This window comes from Pan paniscus, chromosome 4 (genome assembly GCF_029289425.2).
Source record: "Pan paniscus chromosome 4, NHGRI_mPanPan1-v2.0_pri, whole genome shotgun sequence".
NCBI classification, from domain to species: Eukaryota; Metazoa; Chordata; class Mammalia; order Primates; family Hominidae; genus Pan; species Pan paniscus.
The window spans coordinates 106,365,571-106,391,768 of record NC_073253.2 but is presented as its reverse complement, the minus strand read 5'-3'; the positions used below and the strand labels follow the sequence as shown (position 1 = coordinate 106,391,768).

The 26,198-nt window shown below is 33.4% G+C and overlaps 1 protein-coding gene across 1 annotated transcript in view; it reads right to left on the bottom strand.

The window, feature by feature from the left end:
• WDR36 (WD repeat domain 36) overlaps positions 1-26,198 on the bottom strand; it is a 38,174-nt gene that overhangs the window by 8,514 nt on the left and 3,462 nt on the right. The window contains exons 3-19 of the mRNA XM_003826751.5: positions 24,780-24,880; positions 23,120-23,237; positions 21,255-21,387; positions 19,585-19,639; positions 18,065-18,197; positions 17,631-17,806; positions 17,166-17,286; positions 16,623-16,688; positions 15,840-15,926; positions 14,545-14,690; positions 11,663-11,777; positions 11,012-11,177; positions 10,687-10,795; positions 8,816-8,895; positions 2,850-2,957; positions 1,379-1,476; positions 833-978 (exon numbers count right to left, since the gene is read on the bottom strand). Of these exons, the coding sequence (XP_003826799.3) occupies positions 833-978; positions 1,379-1,476; positions 2,850-2,957; positions 8,816-8,895; positions 10,687-10,795; positions 11,012-11,177; positions 11,663-11,777; positions 14,545-14,690; positions 15,840-15,926; positions 16,623-16,688; positions 17,166-17,286; positions 17,631-17,806; positions 18,065-18,197; positions 19,585-19,639; positions 21,255-21,387; positions 23,120-23,237; positions 24,780-24,880 (1,958 nt within the window). The remainder of the gene's footprint in view (positions 1-832; positions 979-1,378; positions 1,477-2,849; positions 2,958-8,815; positions 8,896-10,686; positions 10,796-11,011; positions 11,178-11,662; positions 11,778-14,544; positions 14,691-15,839; positions 15,927-16,622; positions 16,689-17,165; positions 17,287-17,630; positions 17,807-18,064; positions 18,198-19,584; positions 19,640-21,254; positions 21,388-23,119; positions 23,238-24,779; positions 24,881-26,198) is intronic.

The following is a 26,198-nucleotide window of genomic DNA, read 5'->3' as shown; positions in this document are numbered from 1 at the left end:
GTTACTTAGTCAGTGTTTCTTAAACTTTTTACCACAGCCCATACTGTGACTTAAGTACATCCAGCAGATCTAGTGTATGTGTATGTCTAACCAACTCAAGTTTCACCAAACAATACTTGCATTCGTGATCAAAAGGTAACCTGAAATTTTTCACTGTATTGTATTCCTTTCAGTAGTTTTTGCTACTCACTAGTGGGGGATCATAAAACATACTCTAAAAAATACTAATCTATACCATAGTTGTCCATTTTTCATGCAGAATCATAAATTCCTCAAGGACAAAGGGGCTGTTTTTTCTTCACCACCACACTCTCCAGGTACATTATTCAGTACCTAGCTCATGTTAACTTATGTACCTGGCCCTGACACAGCAAGTTCTAAAAATCTTTCAGTAGTTGACAGGGTGTGGTGTGAGATAAAGGGTTAACTTAATAAAATGAAAGTCTAGTGGAATTTCTCTGGTTCTCAAATGACTAGCAGTAGAAATATGTTATAATAGCCATATATGTTCCCGCTCGTTTTAGAAACTTATATAAAAGTGATTTCTTAGGCTGGATTTTAAAAGATCAGTTTCCAATAGCTCTGTAGTTACAGGTTCAACTTTTGCCACATCCAAATGTCTGCTGAGTGTTCTCAAAGTTGATATATATATGAATATCTTGTGATAATCATACCATATTAAACAATATTTGATTAAATAGCATTGTCAGTGTTGTCTTACATATTAATTGCTCTTCTAATGCCCTCAATGTAGGAGAAATTCTCTCTGCTTAAAAAAATAAAAATGCTTCTGGATGCATGCTTAGGGTCTATAAAGAATATTAATTATTACCTTAATAACATCAAGATTAAGAAGGTTTTTCCATCGTGATTCAGGAAGAAGTGAAAGAGTCACCAATTGCTCATTCAACTGTTCTGGCGAATCATATTCTATCATTTCATCACTTGGTTCTACTGTTTCTTCTGATACTTCTACATCTTAAAAAAATTTTTCAGGTAAAACAAAAGATTTTTATCATATAAAAGCAACTTAATTCATTCCAAATCCATCTGTATTTCATAACATGTTCATTTAATGCAGCCTTGTAAACTGTTCATTTATTTCATTTACTTATCCCTGTCTTTTCCTTATTTTCTCATATTAACTAAAACTCCCATCACTAGACCCAAAACACCTTCTTCAATGGTATACTATTTGATAGCTTATCAATACCACATCAATTATATTTTTGCATAAATTCATGAAGTCATTCAGTCTTTTATATCAGTTAAAAAACACTTTGATTGAATGCACTAAACTTTGCCTTTGGTAGCAATATCTCCTATATTAGGTTTATAATATTACACCTCAAAAATTACTTTGCAATTTTCTAATTACCTTGGGTTTGACAAGTACCAGGAAGCATGACTATTGAAGGGACATAATCTGCAGGAAGTGGCCGTAATGAAACAACTGAATACAGGGAAATATTGGACCTGAAAAATCAAAACATAAGCAATATTTTAAAAATTATAAAAAGTTTCTTCAGAGAAACACTCTACAATCTTGAATTTGACTACAGACTTTTATTAGTTAAAAAATACCTCAAAGATAGATTGTATCAATTTAAAAATGCCTTGACTTATGTCATAGATGCCATCATAACAAAGCTGTGTAAATACATTATTGAGTCTCTTTCCTGATGTAGTACAAAACCATATTAAAGACAGATCAGTAGTAGATAATAATTTTATAAGGTAAAGTAAATTTCATATATTGTTTTGACATATATCAACCTTTATTTAAGGAAATTAAAAGGAAAGATGAACTCAGAGAGTAAGTCAGAGTGCGAATATGCTGAGCATATTCTTGTGGCTGCTGAAAGGTCATAGATTCCCCTTCTCTAGAATGGCCCTCTAAGTAGCCATATTTCTGCTACTCAGCCTGCACCCTAGCCATGGATGACTAATCAAGATGTAGATACCGGTCTTTTAGGGGACAGGTTCTTTTTCCCACACCTTATGAATCTGGAATAGAAAATAAAAATTGAGAATCTCAGGTTTCAAGTTATTAATAGCAGTACTTCATTGAGAAGGGCCATACTCCTGCTGTGAGTGCTCATAGCTATTCTTTTCTAAACTGTTGAAGCCTCATGGATTCTAAAACATAATCTGTTTTACAAATTAAGGTGAACAGGGTCTATTTCTATTATATATTAAAATTCCCTTTGTATCTTCAAATGTAATTATAACATTTTATAATTAATTCTTTTTTAAAAAATCAATTTTTTCTTTTACCCAATACAGGTATAAAGTTAGGAAAGAAACAAAATTTTTTCTAAACCCAGGTGATGTTCTATTTATTATGAGCAATGACAGTCCCTTACAGGTTCATCAAAAGAGAATTTGAAGTATCTTTACACGGTTATAAAAGTCATGCAACTAGAATAAATCTCAGAAAGTATTCTGCTTATACTTGTGCCTTATTTTATATACAAACTAGGCTGAAGTTCAGAAGGGATTGGCCAAGGTCGTAAAGTAGTTGTGGGATACTGGCAGGAAAACCATGGCCTGGCTGGGGACTCCCTTTTCCTAAACTTTTAAAAATCACTCATTCTTTCTGCAAATAAAAGCCAAATATAACAGACAAAAATCAATCATGTGGTTTAGAATATACTTCAGCAAAGCTGTCTACATTATCAAGCAGATGTTGAATCACTCAGACTTACAGTGAATTAAGTATCTGTGTTAACTTGTGACATTTCCATTTAATACATTTAAAAACAGCCTAAATGACAATTTTAGCAACTCTAACTCTCTGACAATACAATCTTCTTCATCCCAAAACAGAACTGTATGAAAGAACTTACCATAGATAAATTCCAAGGTGGTCCACATGGGAAGTTGCCAGAAAGTCTCCAGTAGGAGACATAGAAACATTGAGAGGAGCCGAGTCCAACAAAAAGCAGTCTATAAGGCTACAGAAATAATTAACATGTTAAAAGTATTTGAACTATACCAAAAAGGATATAATTCACAAAAATATTTTTGCCAAAAAGATAAGGGATAAGAGATGCAGAAAATGTTTTCTTTTTTTTAATCACCAGCATTGATCAGAAAGTCACCACTAATAAACAGCTTTGTTAACAAAGTTACTATGTGAAAATAATCTCACTTAATGAGAAAGACAACATTAACTAGACTGACTAACTGGAGAAGTAGTTTCAACAACAGGGAGGAAACAGGAGGAAATTTTCTGTTTTTCTCGAATACTAAATTTTGGTAGACTGACTTGGAGACAATTCTAAAGATATAACATTTAAAATAAATCTAATTATCAGTATTCTGTATTTTTGTTACTTCAGTGAAACTAATGAAAAGCTTAGGCAAAAGGAGAAAGTAATATAACAAAATGGATGTAAATAAGAATAGTAATTTAAAAAAAGCTTTTGAGCAACTGTACCTATTTTTCAAATAAGTAATCATGCTATACATGAAACACCATGAAAATTTAGTCTCTAGAGAAGAACCATAAAGCAATTTATGGAAACTAGTCCCATAGCTTTAAACTGCTGAAGGGATTTACAAGTTGGGGTGAAAGGGAGAGTAACCACAAACCAGGTAGAAGACTCAGAATGGGCTTCACAGAGAACACTTATGTTTGAGAGGAGCTTTACAAATGGACAGGATTTCAATGGATATTGGTGTCTAGTAGAGAAAGCATTTCCTGGCTAAGAGAAATGTGGTGGATAAGGCAAGGGAAAATACAATTGTGTAGAGTGAGGAGCGCAGTTTTGTAGGACCATTAAGCATAAGCATAAGGCTGCATACAATGTCTTACACATCAAACACCTGAGTTTGTGTTAATCTTATAATCGATGGAAAGTCATTAACCACTTAAGAGGAGATAGTGGCATAATCTTCACTTCCATAAAAACTTGCCATCAGAATGCAGAATATATCTGAACAGAGAGAATGGTGACAGTATGGTAGTAATCATCTAACAATCAACAAAGATAACTAGGATGGTGGTAGCAGGAAGTGAAAAGAGGTAGATTTAAGAAGCAAAGAGAAAGGCCTACACTCATCTGAATCCTGCTGAAAGACCCCTTAGGCTGGCTAAAAGCGAGAATAGCTTTAGGCAGAGTATACTGGTTTTTAATTACAGCTTTTCTGAAGCCAATATATTATCCATAGGAAGGTACACACAAATGACTCAAGTTCCAGATGTACATTAATACAAATTATTTCAAGAACAAGATTAACACTTTTTTAGTGTTCTGTGTGAGGAAGTATCCTCAGCACTTGAGTGTGCTAACTAATCGAATCTTCACAAACCCTATTAAGGCGGATCAGTCCAGAAAACTGAGGCCCAGTAAGATTTGAAAACTCGCTCAAGGTAGAAAGCAACTGGGTCAGGATTTTTACCCAAGCAGTTCTACCCAATTTATATTGTTAGCCAACATAAATTCTAGTAAAGCCACTACTGAAACTAAAACACAAAAACAGGGCAACAGCTTACACATACTGAGGGTATGCCTACATCAGTGATTCATGGGACACACACTGTGAGCAGCTCAAATGTAAATGAAGACTGTCCAGTGGGAGGCATTAAGTTGCTTGCCCATGGTAAAACGCCTCTCTCAATTTGCTAAAAAAGCCAATAAAAATGTAAACCTTAAACAATGAATGCAAGATGGAAAGAAAAGACAACAATTAGAAGCACTGGAAACAAACACACACACATCAAAGTGTGTTCAGGAAAAGGACTGCTGTTTAATTGTCCATTATGGGGAAGGGAGCAATAACCTGTCTGATTTCTGTTCAAGTCTGTTTTGAAAGCTCACAAGAATGGCTTTTATTGGGAATCAAGGGAATTGGGGAAAAGAAAACATTTGCTAAATACTTATTCTATGCCATACACTATTAAATTATTTAAGTCATTTAATCCAAACAATCCAGAGATGAAGATATTATCCTAACACATATAAAGATTAAACCTAAAACACGGCAATTTCAAATCTTAAGGTATTTTCTTTGTTTTAATATTACTCATCAAAAGTTTACATACGTGAAGGGTAAAACTTCCTAACATGTTTAGGTACTATCTGTTAAAAAGCTTACTGCTTGAGCAAACTTATTGTACTTCAAACTATAATTATCTTGTCAACTTCATTGTGTAACTTCATTTCCACAGCTGTGGTGTGTGCGTAGATGGGACTTCCATTATATAAAACCACCAAATTGAGGAAGGTGGTTTCCACATACACAGCATATTCTACACTGCCACGTTAGTTCATGAAACATAAATGCACAGGCTCATCCCAGACCTAAAACTACCATACAGTTTCATGGTAATCTTAAAAAGTAAGTCCCAAGGTACCTTACAATTTTTTCTGAAAGAATATTAAAACAATTCCTATTCTAAGAGATCAGATTTACAAGATCAGAGCCCTGCATAACCATTCAGAAGGTTGTTTCTGATTATTATTCTGAGCAAATGGAGACTGCTTCCATATGTTCTATTTCCAAAGTGCTAAAATCACCTTCCACAGAAATCTTTAAGGAAGAAGGGGATGTTTCTGCCTCAGTGAGAAATTGAAAACAATGTTCTATTCCAATTCTTCTCATGTAATTCTCCTCAGGAAGTAGGGGTGGGGTGAGACAGAACAAATGAAAAATTCTATTAAGATTATTTAATTTTATATATTTCTCACCCCTCAAAGAACTCAATCTGGCTGGGCACGGTGGCTCATGGCTGTAATCCCAGCACTTTGGGATGCTGAGGTGGGTGGATCACTTGAGGTCAGGAGTTTGAGATCAGCCTGGCCACATGGTGAAACCCCAACTCCATTAAAAATACAACAACAACAAAAATTAGCCAGGCATGGTGGCACACGCCTGTGGTCCCAGCTGCTCGGGAAGCTGAGGCAGGAGAATTGCTTGAACCTGGGAGACGGTGGTTGCACTGAGCCGAGATCGTACCACTGTACTCTAGCCTGGGCGACAGAGCAAGACTTCGTCTCAGAAAAAAAAAATAAGAAAGAATTCAATCTGAATTTCTATTAGATCAAAAACAACCAGACATAAAAGGTGGTGGTAGTGGCAGAGGAATGATAATTTTAGATAAAAAATTTCAACTTTGCTCCTCTGAAAATTTTACAAACATAAAAAATGTTTCAGCACTTTAAAAAAAACTTTACAGGAAACTTTAATACCCATGCAATTTGTTTCCGATAGGCACAATTCCAGATGGATATACCTGTATGTTAATACACTCAAGGGTTTACTCATAGATAGCTTCACTTTCCAGGCTATGTAATTTGTTTTCATTATTCAAATTATTTAATTGAAAGAAGAACTAGGAATTTCCAAAGGTTGTCATACTAATTATGTTTTTTTTTTCCAAGCAAATCAGTTCATACTTAAAACAAGACACAGTCTGAGCAAAGATGATAACATAACTGTTAAGAAAGCTATTTCTTTCTCCTGTGCTGATTTTGTGCTCTGTCATTTATAAACTAAGTCACCTTGGGCAAATCACTTAATTTCTCTAATAGCCTCCACTTCCTCATTTTTGAAATGGGACTAATAACAGTAATAGTACCTACAACTTGTTAGGATATGAAAAATAAAAGCATAAACAGTGCCTAGCAGCACATTGTAAATCTTAGCTTAGTTGCAATTAAGCAGCAGCAGTTGTTGGATAGTTATTCAAGCTCTCTCATTTGGTCCACTTCAAATTTTAACCAAAACTTTTTTCTTTAATAAAAATATACTTTTCTTCAATCAATGTACATTTTATTACATTTTCTTTTAACAATTCGATGTGGTCACTTCTTGCTCTTGTGCTACACCCAGCTTCATGCCTCTCTATTCACTTAAAATTGCCTGTTCACCTAAAAATAAAGATACTAGAGCTGAAAATCTATCAGATTTGAATCTGTTCAACTTTTTACTGATATAAGAAATTCAGCAAAAGGCTAATGCTGAGTCAAAGGTTAGTGGCTTTGAATGCTACTTTCAGATCCTAATTTTTTCATTCCAAAGACGAATTTACCACCTATAATACATTGCCAATTTACTACTACTGAATAATCTCTCTCTCTCACTAACATAAACTAAAACTATTAAACAGGAAAATGAAAAAGGCACTATGCCAACTCTACTATTTATACAACTTTCTTATTTTAAAGCAATTCAAATTATATAACATTAACTTTTAGAAAATAGCAACAGCCCAAGAAAGTGACAGACCACTAATATTTCTAATAGTGTCTTTAACAAAATGTTTTTTTAATTGAAGAAATACCAACTTTAAGTGAACTTTCTGAAGCCTAAGGAGGATACAGTCAATAAATTCAATTTTGCTTCACTCTATTTTAAGTGAAAGAGACAAACCTGTGGACAAAGGTCCCTGATTATTAGAGCTGGACCCACTAGTGACAATCGTTAGCTGTGCTTACTACAAATCCAGTGTATATGCAAGATGGGTAGGTATGCCTCAGGCCTGTTTTGAACTCGAAGGGAACTGAGGACATCAGGGTTTTTCCTTCCTAAAGGTCAAACTGTTTTCCTGTATGAGCTTATCCAATTCCTGAGTAGGAAGAGGAAGTGAACAGAGCTTAATTTGGGAATATTTTAGATTAAAAAGTACCACCTTCCTTCTCATTTTTCTCACCTATCTTTCTCTAATGGTATGTTACTGTTAAATTAGATGTTTTGCTATTCCCATAATTCTTCCTTTCTTCATACTCATCTAAGCAATCCTATGTTAAATGAGATGATTTTAAATGGTATCTATACCTACTTAATTTTTAACAACAAAGCCGACACATTCTGTATGTCTCCTCTGTTCATACCACTTTCTCTTTAAAGCCCTGGATTAGCAGCAAATTTCAACCCATGAAACAGATTTCTGAACATTTGTTACGTTTTAACCAAATCCGAAGACACACATTTTCACCACTTTAAGATATAGTTAGAATGTCCCCTCCAAAACTCATGTTTAAACTTAATCCCCAGTGTGATGGTATTGAGAGGGAGTGCCTTTAAGAGGTGATTGGATCATGAGGACTCTGTCCTCATTAACGGATTAACCCATTCATGGATTAAGGGATTATCATGAAAGGGAAACTGGTGGCTTTATAAGAAGAGAAAGACAGACTCAAGCTATTACATTATCACGCTCAGTCCCCTTACTCTGTGATTCCCCATACCACCTTGGGACTCTTCAGAGTCTCCACCAGCAAGAAGGCTCTCACCAGATATGGCCCTTTGACCTGGGGCTTCTCAATCCCCCAAAGTGTAAGAAATAAACTCCTTTTCTTTAGAAATAACCGAGTTTCAATATTCTGTTATAAGCAACAGAAAATGCATTAAGACTATCTAAAATGCCTTCTTTTAAGAATTATGTCAGAGAAGCAGAAGAGACATACAAAAAGGAAAAGTTAGGGGGTTTGACCTTTTAACTAAATTCAGCATGAACTAAAAAAACTCAAAAGTTTGCCATCCTTAAGTCTGAGCTTTATTTTGGAGTATCAAAAAAGGTCAAATGAGCTTTCTTAAGGTTTAGGCATCTCGCTTCTGTATCTCAATTTTGCAGGATGAGAAAACCTAAGAGAGACTTCATTTTTCTATTACGTTTCATGACACTACTACCTGCTGTTTAGTTATCAAAAACACTCCAAGGATACAATATAGTCATGTCAGAAAAATCTCCATATATAGTCACATTGAAAAAGCATATAACCCATTAACTATCGGTAAAAGTCACATGTGAAAAAAATAACTTAGAAATCTTACAGAGGTTAGAGATTTAGAAATATAAACTTACCACCCAGAAGGAAGGTCCCAAGTCCTAATAGAGCAATCCATCGCAGCACTTATTAACCAACGACCATCAGGACTAAAAGCCTTTAAATTTAAAAAAAAAAAATATATATATATATTATTTATATATAAATATATATGAATATATTTGTATGTATGTGTGTATGTATATATAGTTAACACCTTAAAGAATGTAATAAATGAAAAGATAATGCAGGCTTCATAAAAAAATTAATTTGACTAACATTCAGGCTGCCTTATTTTATATAAAAGAAAATACCACTTCCTAAATACCACTGATTTGGAATCTGGATAAAGATCAGACTTTTAAATGAATTATTAAAAGTTAAAAAAGTGTACTGCATTAATTTTCAAATCACAATCTTCTATTTATTTATAGACAATGTTTATGTGTGTGATAAGGGCTTACTTTTCTTGAAGCTTAAGTTAAAAATCTTTTCTCTTTTAATAATGCTTTATTTCTAAACAAACTATAATAATCAGAATTTCAAAATAAATTTAAATAAACTACTTATGCCACCCATTATTTTTTCTAGCTATGAAAATGGATAAATAATAGATCTCTCTGCCTGTAGTACCTAAGGGTTGTGAGGCACAAACCAGATCACAGGTGAAAGACGACCCAAAAGGAAAAACTTTAAAGTTTACAGTTGTAGCAGACTGTTCATCCAGCAGTTTAAATTAGTAGATGATACTGGGATACGTAAATGTTGATTTGTTCCTCAGGCTGCAGTAATACAATGGGAACTCAAATCTCAAGTTATAGATAGATCAATTTACAGAAGGGTGGTACAGATAGTAAAGGATGGGAAAGAATGATTCTGAGAGGTAAAGTCATGTTATAAATGCTCACAGATTTGACTAACGGGAATAACTTATTACTGAGCAGGGAAACTCGAGATATACAAGTTGAAAGTAAGGTTTGAAAAAGAAATAGGAAGAGCAACTTGACACTGACAGATGTTTTCAAAAGTGCCATTTCAGCACAATTAACCCAATCCCACCCTCATTTCTACAGATGCTGTCAAAACAAATTCTGCTGATGTATAATTTTGCCAGCCTCCTATCTGCAGAACACAATGTCCTGACCACGTTTTTTTTCTTCAATTTTGAAGGAAAGGAGTAAATTCTGATTTTTGGTGTGAGAACTAGTAAATGCAGCTGTTGGGTTTGTCACTAAGTATTAAGATTTTATTTTTATTTTACTTTTTCTATTTTCAAGCAAATCAAGGTATCTGCAATTGATGAAAGATGATAATATACACTTAATATGGTCCTCAAGTGACAAATTTATTTTAAAAGTTCTTTTTAATGAAATATGCTATTTAAACTAGTTTACTTCTTTCCATATCATATATCCCATTATAAGAACATAATAGTAAACTTAAGCACATTTTTATTAATTAAACCCTTTCAGAGTTAAGATATGTAAACTCTAGAAATAGCACTAAACTAAAATAAACCAGATACCAGATATTCCAGGGAAATGGTCTTCTACTATTAATTCATTCCATACATAGTAAATCAGAAATGAGTTCTCCCAGCCTATTTTAATATTAAGTTAAGAATGACATATATACCAATGGATCATTCATTCTCTAAAGTATACTTTGGCCTTGTTTAGAGTTAATGAAAAAAAGATGAGTTCTAAAACTTATACTTTAATTTGATCGCATCAACTCCCTGAAAAATATTAAACTTTTAATTCAAAATTTTCCTTTAAAATCTTTGAAAAATAGCCTGCAAATTAAAATTGATAACCACCTCATATAATGATTTTAAGGCTATTAAAGGATAACACACCCAAACAAAAGTAGAAATGAGTCAAGTTTTATTAGTTAGAGTTTGTTTTACCATGTCATTTATTTGGCCTTGGTGTCCAGAAAACTCTCTGACAATCTTCCTAGTTTCTATGTCCAGAACACTAATGGAGAAGTCATCCAAGGCGAGTCCCAGAATGCCACTAGCAAGATAAATGCACCAGTTTTAATAAACAAAAAACCCTTGAACTAAAATCTCACCTCCACTTGAATTTTGTTAAATCAAGTACACTTTGGGGGAAATTAAGCCAAATGTTGTTCTTTATTAAATAGTCTGATTTTTCCCACCTGGTAAATTGTGACTTTATGACTTTTACCAAAAGAATCAAAGAGAAAATCCATTATCATTAAAAGTTTACCTGTCCCTATGTAGCAACATGATATTTGGAGATGAATTGAGGCTGACAGAATGGATTAAAATTTTGTTTTTAAAGTTCCAGAATTTGAGTAATCCTTCACTACCAGTTGTAACTGTCAACTGGTTTAATCCATCCACTGCGACACCTCTAACAGATCCCTTGTGAGCTGTAAGGTAGATGTCAAAAGAAAAAAAAAAATCAGAATTGGCAGTGTTTCTCTCTGAACAATACACACAGTGATTCCTTCATTCAAATATGTAAGCTGCCACTTAAATATCCTTTAAAATCTTGAAATTAATCTGGATTTTAGGGGTGTAAGAAGATTCTTAATTATTAATACTGTTCGAGTAAAAAAACAGAAATCAGATCGATACAACATAGGTTTGAAAAGTTTGTTAAGATTTTCTGCTTAAAGGAGAGAAGAAAAAAAATTAATCTGTATAATATCCACCTAACTCTTTAGGTACCCATGACTTTTCTCTTTCAACATGGTCCTTATGATACAATTGCAGTATCTGCCATATAGGGTTGATTATAACCCATCTTCAACTTTAGCAAAATGCCCAGCACTTAAAGATTATACATGCCAGCTTTCACTACTAGTCTTGTATCTATCTACATTAATAAAAAACAAGGAAAAAAATTCTCTACCTCGATCCTTGCCAAAACTTCCTCGATGTATGCCAGACTGCATGTTATATACATCTACAGTTCCTGATGAGAGGCCAATTACAGCAAAGTTTCCACAAGAAGTTATATCCACTGCCTTTAAGAAAAAAAACCCACAAATGACAAAATAACTAACATTTTTATTGCACTTTATGCTTTCCAAAGCATTTTTTTATCTACTTGTTCCTTTTTATTTAACAAAAGCACAATAAATGAATTGCTTCATTAGTTTTTTTAACATAAAGTAATTATATTTGGGTGTATAAGAATATATGCTAGATTCTATCTCCATTCTTTAAAAAGTATGAAGAATTACTATCTAAGAAAACAAAACATAACTAAGGTTAACTCAATTTAAATGTACAAAGTCAAGAGAACTATATATGGGACTAGCCTTCAATTTTTAATTTATTAACAAGGCCAAAGTTAAAACATTCCATTGCCTAATTTCTTTTTGTCTTGCCTTTTGTAACTGCTTCCACAGCTGACATAAAACCAAAAACATACCATTAGTTAGAATGGCCAAGCAAAAGCCCAAAATATTTTAATTATGACATATTAGGAAGGAAATATATAAGATACTACAGAGAAAACATTTGGTTTATAAGCAGGTTCTATAATATAATCTCATTTTAATACTTAAAATATCAATATTATGTCAATATATTTTTCCTATACTGAAAACATGAGACTGGCTACATATTTGGTCACTGCTGGAGAAATAACTGATTGCCAATGTGTGTCAGTCAGATGTCATCCACCAAGAGATAATTCAATTTACATCTAAATTGAATTTACATCTAAACAGATGACTTATACAAACTAAGTAGAAAGTATTTAATGAAGGTTTATTTAACTAAGCAAAGCAACATAAAGTTTGACATACCACTCTGTCATGACATATTTACATTGCATCACATAAATATGTTTTACATACATACATTTTTCTAGATAAAGATTTCTTTAAAAAAAAGTATTTTAGATAGGAAATTACTATGGTTAAAAAGCATTTTATCTTCCTAAATGAAACACAAACATTAAGCTGACCTATTTTGAAAAATTCATAAATGTTTATGCTATGTTGTATAGTTATACAATCAGGAAACTAAAGGAGCTCGTACGCTATAACCTGCAAGTAATACAGGCCCTACATTGTCCTGCTTTACATTTTTTTAGGGGAGTTATTGTTTTTAGTTGGCCTGCTCCTGGCATTCTCTTCTTCTAATTTATTCATTCTAATGTATTATCTAAGCCAAACAAAGCAAAAATAAATAAACCGTGAATGTTATCTTTGAGTAACAAATTGTACTTTAGTGCACAGGCTCTCTATACGTATTTTTGCTTATTACTTATTGGTTACTAGCTTTGCTCCAGATAGCTGAGACTGTCAGAAAAATGACTCAACTCCAGCTAAATATCATAGTATACACACATACTAAATGTTCTATAAGTGATCCCTATGGGCTATAAGAATATAGATTCTAGAATGAATTGTCTTAGGTTCAAATCCCAGCTCTGCCCCTTACTCGCTTCACTGATCTTAGGCATGTTGCTCATAAAGCCTGTTTTACTGTCCATAAAAAGCAGCTAACCAATGTACCATGCTGTAGGACTGTTGTAAGGAAAATATGAAATAATCCATGCCAGACGGAAAGCCTGGAACAAAGTAATCACACAGAAAATGTTACCTGTGATTATAATTACCACTACTATTACAACCATTATTCAAAACTATGTAGGTAAATGTCCCTAAGGGAGCGTAAGATAGAATCTTTACGGTTTAGAAAATTACATAAAAGCTTAAGACTGGATTTCCATACTACAGAGAATAGAATATACAAACTTACAATGCAATTTGTATAAAATAGGGTCAAATGTTGAGTTACACTTTTAATAAGCATTTTCAAAAGCAGAGGCATCTATTAAAAACTATTAGAACTAATAAGTTCAGCAAGGTTGCAAGATATGAGATCAATAATGCAAAAATCAACTGCATTTTGATACACTCTCAATGAACAATCCAAAATAAAAAAACAAAGCAAAACAAAACAAAAACAAAACAAAACAAAAAAACTCTACTTCAGTAACATTAGAAAGAATACTAGGAAAAATGTACCCAAAGAAGTGTAAGACTTATATACAAACAACTACAGAATATTGATGAAAAATTAAGGAAGATCTAAACAAATGGAAAAACACCCCATGTTCATAGATCAGAGACAACACTCAAACTGATCTATAAAATCAAAATGAAATCCCTATCAAAATCATAGCTGCTTTTTTTTGCAGAAATTGATAAGCTCATTCTAAAATCCATACGGAAATGCAAGGGACCAGAAGAGCCAAAACAATCTTGAAAAAAGAACAAAAAACCTGGAGAAGTCACACTTCCTGATTTCAAAACTTACCACAAAGCTATCAAAATCAAGACAGTGTGGTACTGGTATAAGAACAGACATACAGATCAATGGAAGAGAATTGAGAGTCCAGAAATAAACTCTTACATACATGGTCAAATGGCTTTCAGCAGAGGAAACAAGATCTTTCAATGGAGAAAGAATAGTCTTTTGAACAAATAGTGCTGGGACAACTGGATATCCACATGCAAAAAAATGAATTTGGACCCCTTTTATCATACCATACACAAAAGTCAATTCAGAGAGAATAAATCTAAATACAAGAGCTAAAACTAGAAAACTCTTAGAAGTCACAGGAGCAAATCTTTGTGGCTTTGGGTTATGCAATGCTTTAAAATGTTAAACTACGTTTTTTCAATCAATATTATGATGAGAAACCTTGAGTATAACAAGATTTCCATAGGAAAGTTTTAAAGAGAAGATACTCTTATAAACAAGCTCACTTACTGTTGCAGTTATGTCATCTGTCTTCAACTCTTTTGGCTTGAGAAAGTAAGCGCCTATTGTAGATTTCTGATAATTCCAGGTTGAGCAAGATAGCTTACCTTGATGGCAAGCAATGATACCATCCCAGTCACTTTCACGAGCTTCCTCTAAAACGTAATGAAAATCATAAATCAAATTACTTTTCATTCTGTTATTCATTTATTACTAATTAGGCATCCAATATTTCAGACACTAGGGATACAATGGTAAAACAAACAGGTAATATCTGATAACAATATGTTTCCAATCTAACAAGAGGTTATTTTTTAATTGACAAATAAAAAATGTGTGTATTTATGTGTTTATGGCATAGAACATAACGTTGTGATATGTATACATTGTGGAACGGCTAAATCAAGCTAATTAACATACCTAACAAGAGATTCTAATCAGAAGAAATTATAATAAAGTATGACAGTGTCTTATAAGACCACTCAGGAGATTTGGGGAAAGTAAATGGCTCTCTGGATGGAGTAGTAGAACAAGTAGAAATTACCTGGGGGGGATAACATGCACAAGAAAAAATGAACAAAACGGAGGACAGCAAGTAAGTGTAGTATCTTCTTGGGAGGGATAGGAGTAGGGCAAGGCAATCAGGACCACACTACAAAGGGTCTTGAAAGTCATGTTAAGGAGATGAGATTCCACTCTAAAGGTGTTAAGAAGCCACTAAAAAATTTTAAGCAGATGAGTGATGTGATTCAAATGTTTTTAGAAACATGACTCAAGCTCTGAGAAAACAGAAAGGTGGTCATAATAACAACTTTCAAATAGAAATGGTGCCTCTACAGTAATTTCCCATGATAAATTTCACGCAACAAACCCATTATCTATATTTTTCTTAAAATCACTTCTTTGAAAGTGGCACAGGTCAAATGACATAGTATACTAAGACCTCAGTATTCTTAGATCTTAATTAGTCAGAGCTCTATGTTCTCATACTCTGCTGTTCCAGTTCTTTTTACATTAGTGACTTTCATTATACCAGGCATATGACAGAATAAAAAGGCTATAAAATCAAATATTATTAATACCTGTTATACAGAAGAGCAAAGCCTGATGTTAATAGATAAGAAGTTCACATTTAAAATAACTCATTTTTAGTCTTCACAAAAGACCAGCATGCACCTGGGGTTACCTTCTGAATGCTTATTAATATTTGTAAAAGCATTTATTAAAACAGAAAATAAAATAGCATACAGTAGGAAATAAATGACAAAGGAGAACTTCTCAAAACACAGTTTGAAGTTACTTACCTGCTGCAAACTTTGTGATGGGTGGAAGTCTCACTGACATGGTATTCTGAAGTCCTTTACGTTTAACTCTCTTTTTATTTATTAATCCTAAGGATGGGGGAAAGGGGAACATACATAGCTATGAATCCTTCTTAATAAAAAGTGTATATAAAAGAAAAGCTATCAGTCTTGTAACTATAAAGTACAAGACATTCCCATTTAAGTCAGAAACAAAACAAAGATGTTATTACCACTGTTATTTTTTAATTCTAAGAAAAGTTATTTTAGATATTGTTAAAAACAATCTTAAAATTTATATACATGCATGAATAGTATAAGATAGTAACTTAAAAATTAGTAATCATAAAACCAAGTAAGATTTTGTTGTTTAATAAACAAAATCTTTCAAAGGCTGGAAACCATGAAAAGGGAAAGAGAATAAATGATTGCTTTAAAGCAAAAATATTGGATGCCACTTACTTTGATGCTTTCTCTAAGCTACCTTCCATTTTAAAAACTGTGCACTCTACAGATAGCTCAAGTGAGGCCATGAACATCTTTTGGGTGGCAGCAGTATGTTTTTACCACCCAAGATGTCTAACTTTTTTCAATAACCTTATAGCAGAACCTCAACCACTTCTATAGCAACTTTGATGCCAGGAATCTTACTACCTCTTCCATACATGTTTATCTAGTTCATCCAAGAAAAAATAAAATGCTTTGATGAAACTTCCTCCAGTTGTTTCATAGACTGTTGAAATGTTTCTTTCGTGACCAGCTTATTTTGTCTTGTAGAGGACCTACCATGTCCCAAGCTCTTATTGAATTTTTCATGTACCGTGGAAAATGACTGAAGAGTTCCATCTTGACCTGTTGATATACACAGAAAATCCCTAATCAAGCTTCATTAAAACAAGGGACTATGTGAATCACAAATTTTATAAAATTCAATTTGAAAATCTTGAAGTTACAGTTTGGGACACTTTAAAGGGAAAACCAGATTGCAACTACTTCATTAAAATATTCAACTTTTTATAGAATGCCATTTAGTAAGAACAAAGGATAAAATGAAAATGAGGTACTAATAATTTTCAGCAGACTAACAGAATTTTTAGAATCTAACCATTCTGTCTCTGAGGATTAGTAAATAGAAGGACACATTAAGCATAGATAATAACATCTATAGTGCTTCTCAAGTAGACAAAAAGGACTCTTAGTTTTACCCAGACTTCTAAGTCACTCAAAGAGATATGTGAATCTAAATATGTGTAAATATCAAACCTCATACTGGGCACCCACATCTCAATACTTGCTGAAATAAACTAATAGTATGAAGCAGAAGCTCACTTGCACTTAGAATCTGCTGTCCATTCTGTCCATAATATCTGATATTGGTAAGAGGAGCACTATGACCCATTCTGAATCTCAAAAGTCGGCCTTCACCTGTAGGACCATCAAATATCCATATCTGCCAAGAAATAAAAACGTCAGTTCTTCTACAATGTTCCATCTGATCTGCAAGTAGTCAAATCACCCCCTACATAAATCAACTGGTATTGAGTAGTGCTTGCTAAGCCACTGACCCTGGAGCTACAAGGGAGGGAGTGGGTATTGGGGGAGAAATAAACTGTAATTCTTTCCCGCTTCACTGCAATCATGTCACCTGCTGTGCTTTTTGTTTCATCTATACCAATATCTCATTCCATATTCCTTTCATCTTCTAGGTTGAAAGCTGATACATTAAAGCAAGCTTGTAATAACCCAAAGGGTAAGTTAGATGAGCCAGGAAGATGTTAACAATAATCATAATACCCTAAGAGCATTGTCAGCGCCATTTGTGACAAGAAGTGGCTCTCTATGGAGAAATGTCAGTCCGGCAATTGCTGTAGAGTGTGCATTTCTCATTTGGTTGATTAATTTTTTGTCTTCTAGATCCCAGAGTCCAATATGGCCACATGGGCTTCCAGCTGCCATTACTGGATGACCATCTGTTATTAAAATAAAATACATTAAGAAAAATACTTCTAGATCCCCCAAAATAAACAAGAATTCTTCTCTCTTCCCTTTTAATCCATAAAGTTAGAAAAAAACTATATACCAATAATCTATTCATATTTCTTTGCCTTTTACTCCAGTATTCATTCACTTCTATTAGATTAAGCTACCAGAAGACAAAAAAAATTGACTTTTAAAGTAATGAATTTTAAGTGTTCTTAACTCCTATCAATAAGTATGTTAAAAGTTACCTGTGCGAAATGAAATTGAAGTAATGGGTCCCCAGTCTTGACGAAACTTCATTAATGTTTCATTAAATTTAATGTTGTGAATGATAACTTGACCTGACATAAGACCAATAGCAACAACATCCACAGCTGGTGCCTAAAAATTAAATTATTCAAACTTTTACTTTCTTAAGCAAAATAGCTTTAATAATCCTGATGATACTCATCACTTATTAGGTGTTATCAAAAGAAATAATGAAGTATCTTCTAAAAGATGGCAGAAAAACTCAGCAAGTATTACCATTCAAGCATACTTTTTTATTCAGCATAGAAGTATTCAGTAATGATTTTTCCAAATTACTTCCCAGCTTCAATTCTGCCAGTCAACATCCCATCCTCATTCCCAAAACCTAGCTGGTAAGATTTTGGAAAGAAAACAACCACAACAGAAAAAGAAAGCTATGTATAAAATCACTACAGATCACTGGACTGGATGGAAACAGAAAAAGGAGACAACTAGAAAACATAAAGGCTTGCGCTATGTGTGGCAACATGTAACCAATTACAAAGGAAGTGAAGAATTGCTTATCCAAGAAAGTAGGAAAAACCTACAAAACATGTGAAAAGGCAAAAAAAGTTTTACAATTAGTCTGTTCCAGTTCTAATATTCTATGGTTATAATGGTCTATAGTACAAGTCTTACATACAGGCTCTATTATGAATTTCTCTATTTTAGCAAAGATCAATGTCCAATATCATTATAGAATGGAATCAGGCTACATGTTTTATTAATTTGTCATCAAGTGTCTACTATGCATGAGACCCTGTGTAGAAATTGGAGATACTAAAACAAATATAATCCCTTGTCCTCAAGGGTCCTAATCCTCTGATACTTATGAAGTCTTCTGGATAGGCAAAAGTGGAGCTAGGCTGATGACAGCAAGAGAAGATAAGGAATACATATAAATTGGGCAAGTATAGACAATGGATACTGAAAAAGATAAGGGTATAGTGGCTACATATGTGGCCAATATAAACACAAGATTCGCTGTAGACATGCATTCATTTATTTATACATATTTTGCAGATTCATTAAAAAAAAGCAGTTATTTCTTAAATAGTCCATCATCGAATCAAACATTAGGATTTTGGCTCCAATTATTTCAAACCATAAATCTCAACATCTTGACAAATTTCTCTACATGACTTACAATACCGCTTGCATTGCTGAACACTCATTTCCAGTCTACACAAGACAATGGACTACATATACTTGCAAAATGATTAGAAACAAGGATCCATAGCAACCACAGATTTAAGTCAAACTATAAGCACAAAGGACTCCAATAAGCGTTATTGGCAAAGGCATTATTACTTGTTTTAACTTACATTTCCAAAACACTATTTCCTCAGGCTAACAATTTTAAAGGTAAACTAAGCTATATATTGTTTCGTCTTTACGTCTAAAATTATGATTGATTCCTGAAACTGAAGGATTTTCCTATTAACTTTGTTCCTCTTTGACTTAACAGAAAAATACTAACCTGCTGAAGAGCTGTCACTCCAACTTTCCATCCTGGAAATGTATATAGAAGTTTACTACAAGAAGAAAAATAGTTGAAAGCTGTATTTTTTTTTTTTTTGGAGGAAAACAATACCAGCTACACATTAAAAAGTGAAATAATAATAGGTGATATTTATTAAGTTCTTACTCTTCCACACACTATTCTGATGATTAAGCTAATGTCACAAGGTTAGTAATATTGTCCAGACAAATTCTAGGTCTCAAACTAACTACTATGCTATGCCACCTCATTAAGAAATTAAATGTCCTAAATGGAAAAAAAATACGTGAGTAAAAATCATGTTATATTACATGCTACAGTAAAAAAAATTTAGGACTGCAGTATCTTTATAGAAACATCATCATGAAAGGGAATAACTTATATTTTAATAAAAATATTATTTGCATGTTATATGACTGTTATATGACAACAGTAATGCTGCTCTCAATTTCAGAAGCAAGTCATGAATGATAACACATCCATGGAGCAGAGCTATCTGAAATTATAATTATCATTAAAGTATTAAATCATGTATTAAATTCTGTAAATGGGCAAAGACAGTATTTCAGTCACTATCGCTGAACCTAGCACAAAGTAGGCAGTCAATGGTATTTGTTAAATTGTAATGAAACACTGATTTAAAACATCAAACCTTTAATAATCTTATTTTCTCTTTTGAATTTAAAAGGACTTTGGAAAAAAACAATTTGGATGGTCAAATATTTTTGTTTGCTTTTTAAAATGCTATACAAAGAAGTGTGAGCTGCCACCTTTTTCTACTGATAAATGTTTACATAATGGATAGAAGTATTCAAAATCATGTATCCAGCCCTCTAGCTACATCAATATTAGATATTTGCCATATCTATGGGAGATTATGGAAGTACTTTTAACCCTAAAAATCATTTCTAAATGCTAGCACTAAATTATTGATTTGCCTTTCCATCTTTTACCTTCTTCATGTATAGAAAATCTTCATGTATGGAAAATCAGAAGCTCCCTAGTAATAATCTCATTATTATTATTTTCTGATGGATCTCATAGATCTTTATTAGAGCCTTCTCTATAGCAATTCTTTACAGTTATTAGGTCATTAGTACATACTTTTCAGTGAGCATTTATGAAGCTGTCTAACATGTGTCAGGATCACATGCCACCTTTCACATATGTGATGCCACCAGCAACAACTCCAAAAGCAAACATATAGTTATATCTCAGTACCTGTGGGGGATTGGTTCCAGGACTTCCCCAACTTCTCTGCTGATACCAAAATTCACAGATGCTCAAGTCCCTTACATAAAATGGTGTGGTATTTGCATATAACTTTCACACATTTATGCACATACTTTAAATAATCTCTAGCTTACTTATAAGACCTAATATAATGTAAATACTATGTAAATAGCTGTTATACTGTACTACTTTAAAATGTGATGTTTTATTGTTGTATTATTATTTATTTATTTTTCCTTGAATATTTTTGATCCCAGGTTAATTGACTCCTCTGATACAGGGGACCAACTGTTATTTATAGACAACCCTCCAAATAAATATATAAGGGCAGGGAGAAATGAGACTTAAGTATGCATTAGGAAGTAGTAGATGAGGATAAGGTGACAACTATATTATTTTCTAACTAAAATACTTACTTGGATTTTACATTCCACAACTGCAGGCTTCCTTGTTCACTGCCCAGAAGTATTTTATTCAAGTAGGTACTTGGATGCAAAATTGCAGAAATTTTAAATACTGATTTATCAAAAGTCAACTGCAGGTATTCTTCTACAAAAGTGAAAGTTATAAATATTTTTTATAAAATAGTTTAAAATGTTTTATGTAACCATATATTTATCACTTAAAGTAAGTCTATCACATCAAAGATTTATATGTTAAAATAAACCACAGACTTAGATACTAATCTATAAACATTCCTTGAGAAATAAAATAAATGAGGGGCAACTTGTAAATGTAATTTAATTTAGACTGTCAAAAATTTTCTGTAACTTCTAATAAAAATACTATTAAAAGTTTCATTCACTTTTGAATTACTTTACAGAAAAGGATAATAAAGTTAAAAAAAAAAGATCCTAAGGATTAGCATTAATGTTTCTGTAATTTGATCAACAGACAGGAGTGAATATTCCAAGTGAAGTGCTTATACTTAGCTCTTTCAGGGAATGAAGAGCCAATTATCTGGAAAGTTTGATGGGCCACTCAAAAAATGCCAAAAATAAAAGGCACACCTCAGTGAAATAAGAGTACTTCTCACACATTTCCACAAAATAATCTCTAATAAAGGAGAAAAAAAAAACGTATAACCCTGTGGAGTGGGGGGTGGCATCGCCAGTGGTCACTTGCTCCAAGATAAAAAAATTATCTGAAATCTTTGGTTACATTCAAAATTTCTATGTTTGAATTCTGCTTTTCACTTTACAGTTCCTCCACGATTAAAACAATGTTCCACTCTATTTTCCAGTAAATTTGTGTATCAAAGAAGGTACATTTCACTTAATCTTTAGGTTCACATACTATCTGGCACACTGCTGTACAATCCCAGGGTATGGGTACCACAGTTTAGGATGTATAGGTATAGGTGAAAATTATATAAACTTTACTTTGAATGCTATTTTAAGAGATCCTTGCCTTTATTCGTCAGTCACTACAAATGGCTCCCTGAATATACTGGTTCAAGAGAGTCTGCTGGAATGTAAGAACCAGATCCTGTAACCTAATTAAAGCCCTTTTAACTTCTATCTGCACAGGGAATACTTTTGGAATTCTGTTCCCTCCCTCTACTTGAGCAAAAACAAAACAAGAAAAGGGTTACTAATCTGAAATAAGAACCTGGAATAATTCCCAGAAATGCAATCTTCAGGATATTTACTAAAAAAAAAAAAAAAAAAACAAAAAAACCCAAGAGGCAATATAAGCTAAAAATGTAACCAGATTAAAGAACTTAAAAGATTCAATTCATGATGAACCCAGTATTTTATTGAGGAAAGGTGTAGATATCCTAGGGATAAATTCTTCATGTTTAAAGATACATAATCCCATAAACATAGCCACTGTCTAAGCTATCACAGTTGAAAGAAACTGACTCATATCCCTAGGAAATGGATGTATATTTTCCTTCAGATTACAAGATCAAGTTTACTATTACAGTCTCCTTTACTAAAAGGTGAAAATACAAACCAAGAATTACTCAGGTATGAAAATACATCAATATTCACTCCACAGGGAAAACAATACAACAAATCATTAAAGTTGGAGAACTGCAATGGAAAATACATTAGTTGAGGTAAGCACATTAAACAGTTTATAAGTAGTTAACTTGCTAAAGTTGTTTATTTCTTTCTTACTTAGAATTTTTTTCTTACACGTTAAAGATTTTTGATTTTTTTAATTTCTTACTATTTACAGGCAAAATCTCTGGCATAGATGTTTACATAGATTTTAAATTTTAATTAAACACATACTACCCTAAGATAAAGCAAATAAATGAATTAACTCTTACCTTCTGAATATATGTGCCAAATAATAAGAATGCCGTCAGTATCAACAGAGATAATGTGGTCTCCAAAGGGTTGCAAGAGATGGATTTCTGCCTTATGACCCTTAAAGGTATGTACTATCTAAAACATCGAAATTTAAAAGAATTTCATATTATTACTCAGTCATCATGTCATATTATTCATATTATCCCAAAAACATGCTAATCCTGAGATGCTTCTGTTAAGAAATGTACCCCAACTTTTGATTATTCAAGGTTAGGATGAACACATAAATATTAAGGGACCAGGCATGTTCATCTGCTCCCTCAGCCAGTTCAACAATAAGGAAGTAAACTGTCCATTAAGAACAAAGAAATGAGACCTTTGAGGCTCTGCCTTCCATCTTGGGTTAGAGAGGAGGCATGCACACACACCTAGTTCCCTCACCCAATTCAATCAGTGCAACTACATATATCCTAGCGAGATGGTATATTCCAGAAGGCTGATCTCTAAAGACTCCATCACCAACTGGCTTTCAGATGGGATGGGAAAGGGGGATATAGGGTCTTCTTCCCCATACCTTTCTGCTTTGACAGAGATCCTTACAGTAGCTGATCCCTCCATAAGTATAGCCCCTTCTCCATGGTTTCAGTTCTCACTAGATTCCAGTAACACTATTTCCTCTCCTTGGCCCTTTGGCCTTAGGGGTGGTAACAACTTCCTACAGTTGACAGTGTTTGATGCCTCCCCACCCCTATTTTGTTCCCCTAACCCTGACCACACCTGTGCATAAAGGTCCTTTATTAAAGTCTCCACATCTGAACCACATATAGGTTATACATATAGGATAAAGTCTCCTCATGTAAATCACATATATCTCCCTGGGAAAACTATAAACAACAATACAAAAATGAACATTTTTTCCAATTCTAAAAATCTGAACACCTTCCATTAAAGAACTCTACAGATAAGTTACCTTCCTCTGCCACAGGAAGTGATGATGAAAGACTGTGGGAACCACCTCACTCCAAGTCCCTGACAAGTACAGTGATACTATCATTTGGCTATCTTTGTATCTCCATTCCTACATTTCCTTTCATTCTAGACCATTAAGGCCAGGTCACTTCTCAAGCTAGTTGTTCCAGGACAAATTCAGAAACCAACTGGTAGATTTAGACCAGAAAAGATCTTTCCTTAGCAGTGGAGAAAACATAGAATCTAGCTTTCTCTAAACAGCGAACAGGCATCTGATTTTTAGAAAAAGAGTTATAAGCTAAGTTATACATAATAAATAACCAATCCACATAAAGTGGTGGTACAAATATGAATTTTCTAGGAAAGTATTTTAAAACTACACTTAATAATACACATTACGTCCTATCTCAACAAATATACAAAACAGAAAACTCCTGAGATGGGAACTAACGGCATAAAAAATTTTGAAGAAGGTCTCCAAGTAATTCTGATATTCATCTCTGGCAAAGAAACTGAAGTAAAGCACCAGTTTTAAGTAAGCCTTTTCTGAAAATTTATCTTCCTCCAGAAAACTGAATATACATTAGAAAAAAAAGAATACTGTATAGTTCCAGAGTGTGCTGGGTAAAGAATGACAAAATTAAAGTTCCCTCCACTATCATGACAAACAAATACTGACTGACAAACAAGTAGTTCAGCGATACCAACCTCTTTATTACGGGCAAATGCAGAGAAAACATTTCCATAAGCAGCAAAGACTAATCTGCCATCAGCTGCCATACAGCAGATATCCTGTGGAACAGAATTACCTAGCAGAAAATACAAAATGAAAGAAACAGGGATTTTTAAGATGTTAAAGAGAAACCTCAAGTATACATATAACATTTTTCATGGCTATAATTTAAAAATATATATAAATAAAGATCAAAGTTGAGAATCAGTGTATAAAATTTTAACTAAAATATTTTAGATATCTAATAGTAACTATCAAACTAAGGATAGGAAATCACCTTGTCCTTCCCTAAGAGAATGTCTAGGATTTGCAGAAATAAAAACATAATCCTAGAGAAATGAAAACAAGCTTTTTGAGGTTATTTGGAAAAAACTGTCATTTGAAACACAAAGCTCTGACACGACAGTCATCCAGTCTTCATGTGAACATCTTTTTTTTTTTTCTTTTTTTTTGAGAGACGGAGTCTTGCTGTGTCGCTCAGGCTGGAGTGCAGTGATGCAATCTTGGCACACTGCAACATCCGCCTCCCAGGTTCAACTGATTCTCCTGCCTCAGCCTCCCAAGTAGCTGGGATTATAGGAGTGCACCACCACACCCGGCTAATGTTTGTATTTTTAGAAGAGACAGGGTTTCGCCATGTTAGACAGGCTGGTCTTGAACTCCTGACCTCAGGTGATCTGCCCACCTCGGCCTTCCAAAGTGCTGGGATTACAGGCATGAGCCACATGCCTAACCCATGTGAGTATCTTCTGGAACATCAAGTTCACTAATAACTCCAGAAAAATTTTAAAAGTAACTCAAAATCTAAATCTCTAACTCTACCCTTTGGACCAACCCAAAAATATTACATATGGTATTCTATATGCCTATTCCTAAAACATTTAAAGACAATATTGTTTCTACAGTCTTCTCCAAGGGAAATATGCCTATCAATCTTTAGCATTTCTCACGTGACATATGATTCTTCTCTCAGTATCCTGGTCACACTGACCTTTTCATTTCCTCTTTTGGGGCAGGAGGGTTAGTAGACACAGGATTGTTGTACTTTTCATGCTGCAAATTCCATATTAGTATTTGTTTGCATAACCCTGTTTTATAAGTTTATCATTCACTTTTGTATTCAACTTAAGTTCCAATGCCTTTCTTCTGCCTTCTAATCTATTATTAAAATATAAGTTTAATACACATACACATTACAGTCCTTGTAGGTCTTCTGTTTCTCTCACAAGAACCATATTTGATGGTAAAACAAGTACCTCTCCGCCCTGAGATATGTTTTATTCTATTAGATAGTTTAAAAAAAACCCTTCCATTGGAAAGAAATACCAAAATGTGAGAAAAGGGAAAACTTTTCCTTACAGTAGAAGGAATGATGGCAAAAGAAAATCACTATA